This window comes from Lolium perenne, chromosome 5 (genome assembly GCF_019359855.2).
Source record: "Lolium perenne isolate Kyuss_39 chromosome 5, Kyuss_2.0, whole genome shotgun sequence".
NCBI lineage: Eukaryota > Viridiplantae > Streptophyta > Magnoliopsida > Poales > Poaceae > Lolium > Lolium perenne.
Genome location: NC_067248.2, coordinates 214,623,043 through 214,629,182, shown reverse-complemented (window position 1 = coordinate 214,629,182; position 6,140 = coordinate 214,623,043). Strand labels below are relative to the sequence as shown.

General features: G+C 46.1%; 1 protein-coding gene and 1 pseudogene across 1 annotated transcript; both read left to right on the top strand.

Moving 5' to 3' along the window:
- The first annotated feature begins 1,615 nt into the window (after positions 1-1,615).
- LOC127298217 (glutathione transferase GST 23-like) lies at positions 1,616-2,481 on the top strand (annotated as a pseudogene).
- A 2,436-nt stretch (positions 2,482-4,917) lies between these two features.
- On the top strand, positions 4,918-5,933 carry LOC127301902 (glutathione transferase GST 23). Its single transcript, XM_051332193.2, has 2 exons — positions 4,918-5,320; positions 5,425-5,933. Exons 1-2 carry the CDS (start codon positions 5,003-5,005, stop codon positions 5,773-5,775), a joined length of 669 nt encoding a protein of 222 aa, XP_051188153.1. The 5' UTR covers positions 4,918-5,002; the 3' UTR covers positions 5,776-5,933.
- The last annotated feature ends 207 nt before the right edge of the window (positions 5,934-6,140 follow it).

The following is a 6,140-nucleotide window of genomic DNA, read 5'->3' as shown; positions in this document are numbered from 1 at the left end:
AAAAATTCACATGTTCAGAGGTAACATAATCATTCTTAACACTTCTGGACATTGCCCAAAACTACTGGAAGTTAATGGAACAAAGAAATCCATCAAACATAGCAAAACAGGCAATCTATTATATACTAAAAGCAAAACACGAATATATAATAGAGACACCACGTTAATCCACATCATCTAAATTATCATGACAGTTAGATCTAAATTTTACGGTTAGGATTTACTTATGCATTAAAAATTACGTAACATGTTTAACGTGTCAGCCGTAACATATTTGGCACTGTTAATGGTAAAGAGATAACGTTCCAGATGTGGACTCTCTAGACACGTACGTAGCTGCCGTGTATATAAGCTAGAATAAATCGGATCTATAGATTTCATGTTAACCGTTTCAATCACGTTACTATGTAAAGTAAATACGTAGGACTCTAGCTGTGGCTGTTTTAAAGAAAGCATACGCAGCTAGAAGCTGATGGCGAGATACGATGTTCACATGCCCAGCAGGAAGACTTGAGCAAAATGTTGGTGGTCTGTGATCGGATTTTTCCTTTTCTTCTCTGCCACGGTGCACCGCACATGAGACTAATAAATTCATTTACCCCCTCCATCTCATAAAAGATGTTTTAACGTTTTCTAAATTTAAATATATTTAGAAAATATTTAGTATCAAGATAAATTTAAATTTAGACAAATCTAAGATATTTTTTATGGGACGGAGGGAGTTTCCGTCGCTGTGATTTTGCAACTACTAATGAAAAATAATAAGTAATCTATGGTAGTATTACTAAGATTTGAACGTTGATTTACGAATAATACAAATACATGGATGGTGTACAACCGTATATTTTTAAAATAATTAAAAATACAATTCTACTTATAGTGTGTAAAGTGTTGTTTAAGTATAGTTCACATCTAAAGTGGTGAAATTGGAGAACGGATGGCATTACATATTCTGAGAGCAAAATAAGGTATTAGTATGATTAGCTGTTGTTGGATGCACAGAATGATCAAGTTGAATTAATACACAAATGCATGTATTTTTGTAGAACTTTATATTTTGCAAGCTACACAAAAGGTTACGTAGTCAAATTTGTTATTATTTATTAGTAGGTGGTTAGTTTGAGCTTCCAGAATTGTCCTAGATTTTGAGTTCTAGATGTTTCTAGATAGAGAGAACATTTGTTAATCGGTATATTTGTAATTATGGTTTAATTGTCTTCTCATCCGATTAGAAAATTTAGCTACTATGATTAGTGAAAGCATCAGAACACCTGCATCCAATTATATATTTTTCTGATCGCATCTAGAACTCCTATTTTTCGTTAGAATAGTTAAGGATATGTGACGTAGAAGATACACCATATTATTTCTCATTTATGGATTAATTTAGTTTGGTACAAAAGTTACTATGTTTTGTAGAAAATAGAAAATAATGTGCTTTCGATTAAAATGATGTGTTATTTATAGAACACTTCCAACCCACCAAAAGATGACGCCCTCGCATTTGCGAGGGCCACTATGCTAGTTTCTGAAAAAAGAAAAGTCTGAACTTGTTTACGCTTCAAAAGAGGCACTGACACCTGCTGGTCTCTCGCAGCAGCACCGAGCTCCAACAATGGTTGAGGAGTGCGTGAAGGTGTTCGGCATGTGGGCGAGCCCGTTTGTCGCTCGGGTGGAGATGGCGCTCCGGCTGAAGGGTGTCACCTACGAGTACATTAGGGAGGACCTCCCCAACAAGAGCGAGATGCTGCTCCGCTACAACCCAGTGACCAAGAAAGTTCCGGTGCTGGTCCACGGCGGCAAGCCATGGCCGAGTCTGCCGTCATCGTCGAGTACATCGATGAGGTGTGGAAGGATGGCTACCCCATCATGCCGGCCGACCCCTACGAGCGAGCTCAAGCCAGGTTCTGGGCCAGGTACGCCCAGGTACGCCGACGAGAAGGTACATATATATGCTGTGCCCTGTAAAGCACTACTAGTGCTAGCTAGAGTTCTACTAGTACTTACTCTAATGTCAGGATTGTGTTGGGTTCGTCTAGTGCAATCCCGCCATCTACCTAGTCTACACCTCGGCGATCGGCGAGGGGCAGACCAAGTTGGTGCACGAGGCCCAGCAGTGCCTCAAGCCGCTGCAGAAGGCCCTCGAGGGGAAGAAGTTCTTTGGCGGTGACGCCGTCGGGTACCTCGACATCGTCGTGGGGTGGTACGCGCGCTGGGTGCCCATCATCGAGGAGCTGTCTGCCACCAGCATCGTCACCGACCAAGAGCTTCCTCTGATCAAGGCATGGTTCGACCAGATCCTCGCCGTCGACGTGGTGAGGGAGACCCTACCCCCGAGAGACAAACTCCTGCCGCGAGCAGCTTCTGTCGGCGTAGAGAGGCAATCCAGACACATAAGGTTCAATAATAAGTCTTGCACACTTGTGCAACAGATGTTTGGAACATCTTTCCGAACTAAATGACTATATGCATCGATCGATGCAGATGCTGGAGCTTTCCTCTTTTCAGATACTTTTTCTGTATAATCTTCGTCAATTATGCGGTGTACTAGCCACGTATTTCCTCCCGAGTGTTAATTGATGCGACAACATATTAAAATCCATGTAATGTAAAATTAAGGGCTATTCGAGGTATCTTTTCTAGAAAATGAAGATTTCTCTGGCTAAGGGAGTGGCGGGAGGGTAGATCTCAGCCACGGGAGAGCTCCAGCACGGCTAGGGAGCCGGTGTGTGGTGCTTTTCCAGTGGTGCCCCCCCCCCCCCCCCGTCTTCGGATGCAGATCGAAAAACCAGCCAGATTCAGATTGGGTCAACTCGGGTGGCTGTCCCCCGGCCGATGGATTGTCTCTGTGATGGCGTGCGTCGGGTGGAGCAAGGCGGTGTGGGCGACGGCGAGGATGATTTGGGCAAGTGGCCATGGAGTTGTGCTTGATGCGGTGGCTAGGGTGGCCGGTCTCGCGTGAGCAGCCTATCTTCTTTGACAATCGGCGAGGGTGGGACCCCTTTGGATGTCAGGGTAGCTGCCCTGGCTGGTGGGAGCCGTGGAACACCGACGGAGGCCGCGGCTCGAGTGTTGCTCGATGGTTGCGGTCGCGAGGGCAGCGTGATGACCGGGGAGGGATTTGCAGTGGGTGTGGTTGGCAGTTGCTGGCCAAGCTCGGGTTCGGATACAGACATCGTGTCAGGGTGAAAACCTGCCCGGCGTGTCCGGCTGGCGACGCCCATGGGCGCCGCTTTCTTCTTGAAGACGCCGTCGTGGCTTCCTCCATATACGACCTATTGCTTCAGGTGAAAACCCTAGATCCGCTCGGATCGGGCGGTGGCAGAACCTTTAGGTGTCGCTTCCTTGCTGAAGGCGCCGCCTTGGAGCCCACAGTTTGTTCCTTGTCGGCGGTGTTGACGTTGGCGATGAAGCTTCCTGTAGGCGATGTCTGTATTGGTGGTGTACGCGTCTTGACTTATTGCAACGTCTGTTGCTACGCCGGCTCAGGCTCTAGGGAGAGCTCTGGCCTGCCGGTGCCAGCGTCTCTTGTTTGTCCAAGGACAGGGGTTCCTCGGATGATGGACACTGAAGACGGGACGACAATGCTACGGCGTCCAGCGTGTTCCTCATCTTCAAAGGCGTAGTTCTTCTTAGATACTTCTTGCTTTTTGTTTGGCTCTTCCGCTTGACCTAATTTATTTTTGATGCCTAGTTCACTTCGTTCTTTTAGTTTATCTTTGAGTGTGTTGGGTGTTATGTTGTAATCTGGACTACCTCGAAAAAAAAATGTTGTAATCTGGATGAACACTCTTGTATCCTTCACCAATAGCCTACTGTTTAAAGAAAAAGAAGAGTTGCATAGATGTAAGCTGATGAACTTGATGGAATAAAATGTGCTTAAAAAAAATTGATAGAATAAAATTTGGACACAAACCCCTAATTACACCAACATTGCTACCTTTAACCAGGATAAGAAAATACATCTTTAAAATTTTCAAACAAAAAGTAGACAGGATAGCAGACGGGAGATGATATTTGTTAACGAGATTCAACAATCAACGGTCTATATTTCTTGGGCAATGAGCCAATGACTACTCACTACTGGATGCATTTCAATCCGCATGTTATGGTGGTCTAGTCATCTCGCGGCCCCAGGCCGTCCACTGGGAAATTTTCTATGCGGATTTTCATTTTTAACACGATCGCTAGCAAGGTGCAAGCACCGGATCATACCCACAATCAGGTCAGCACAGTAAAGCTGACGATGATCTTCAACCCCGCAGCTAGCACTAGTATAAAATATATTGTTGTTGACAAATTCTTAAACGCCCTGTAGTTGTTATATGCACATGAGCTGACGAGCAATATCATCCCCGCTGAAGCTTGGACCTATTTTCCACTGAGCATGAATGCATATATGCCCGGTGATGCAATGTCAAATAGAACAGGAAATAAACAATTAAATTTAGTCCCTGTTTCTCTTCAGGTGAAGCATTTGGTTGTACGCCGCTGACTTCCCTAGTTAGTGCTGCAGTTTGGAGAAGATAAATGCAATATGCAGCTCACTATTTTTCATGTGTAAGATTTGCAGCGTTCGTCCCAATTTTTGTTTGCAAAATTAACCATACAATATCTTTCTGCACTCCACTTCTCGGGACTGCAGACAACATATTTCTCAGACTACTTGGGATTTGTTTGCGGGAATATTTATAAAGATAACAGATCGTAGTTTATGGCTTGATCCATATGACTTCCCTGTGACAACTTCCAGAAAAATATCTCTGCACTCTTCAGATAAGCCTCTAGAGGATCTGAACCATCACATCGTATCCCCACCTCATTAAACTACTTTTGCCTGTTTATTTCAACAAAAAAAAGTACTTTTGCCTGCCGATAGAGAGTTGACTACTTGGTAGCCAACAATGACCCGGCAACCCAGATCTGGACTTGTTTACGCTTCAAAAAGAGGCATCGACGCCCCCTGGTGTCTTGCAGCAGCTAGCAGCACGAAGCTCCAAGAATGGCTGAGAAGGGCGTGAAGGTGTTTGGCATGTGGGCGAGCCCGATGGTCATCCGGGTGGAGTGGGCGCTCCGGCTGAAGGGCGTCGCCTACGAGTACATCGACGAGGACCTCGGCAACAAGAGCGACGCGCTGCTCCGCTGCAACCCGGTGACCAAGAAGGTTCCGGTGTTGGTCCACGACGGCGAGCCGATCGCCGAGTCCGCCATCATCGTTGAGTACATCGACGAGGTGTGGAAGGATGGCTACGCGATCATGCCAGCCGACCCCTACGAGCGAGCTCAGGCGAGGTTCTGGGCCAAGTATGCCGACGAGAAGGTACAATTATACTCTGTCCAGCAAAGCACTCCTAGAGAGTTCTAGTAGTATTTAAGTAGACAAGACAGTTGCTCTATTGTGACGATTGGACTGGGTTTGTCTAGTGCAACGCCGCCATCTTCCCGGTCTTCACCGCGACCGGCGAGGCGCAGAGCAAGGTGGTGCACGAGGCCCAACAGTGCCTGAAGACTCTGGAGAAGGCCCTGGAGGGGAAGAAGTTCTTTGGCGGCGACGCCTTCGGGTACCTCGACATCGTCGTCGGGTGGTACGCGCACTGGTTGCCGATCATCGAGGAGGTGTCTGGCGCCAGCGTCGTCACCGAAGGGGAGCTTCCTCTAATGAAGGCGTGGTTCGACCAGATCCTTGCCGTCGACGTGGTGAAGGAGACCCTGCCCCCGAGAGACAAGCTCCTCGCGCTCAACAAGGCTCGCCGTGAGCAGCTTCTATCAGCGTAGAGTGCCAGTAATTCCATTTAAGCTACGTAATCTTCAATATACCACGGATAAATAAGCATTGTATTGTGCAACTGATGTTAGTATCATCTTTTAGAGTGTCTGCCTTACACATGACGGTTTCAGTTATATAATCTTCATCAATGGTGTTTCAATTGGAATTTTGTCTAATATAGACCCAACCTATTTAACTTAGTCTATAATTTCTGAAAATCCTAAAGACGGTTGGCCCATTCATGCATGCCAAGAAATGAGATAATTTTTTTTATTTAGGTAATGCCATAAGGGCGAAGCTCCCAGTAGGGCAAGGTAGGGCAGCCGCCCTACCTTGATTTTTTGTGAATACACTTAAATGCGTATGTTTTTTC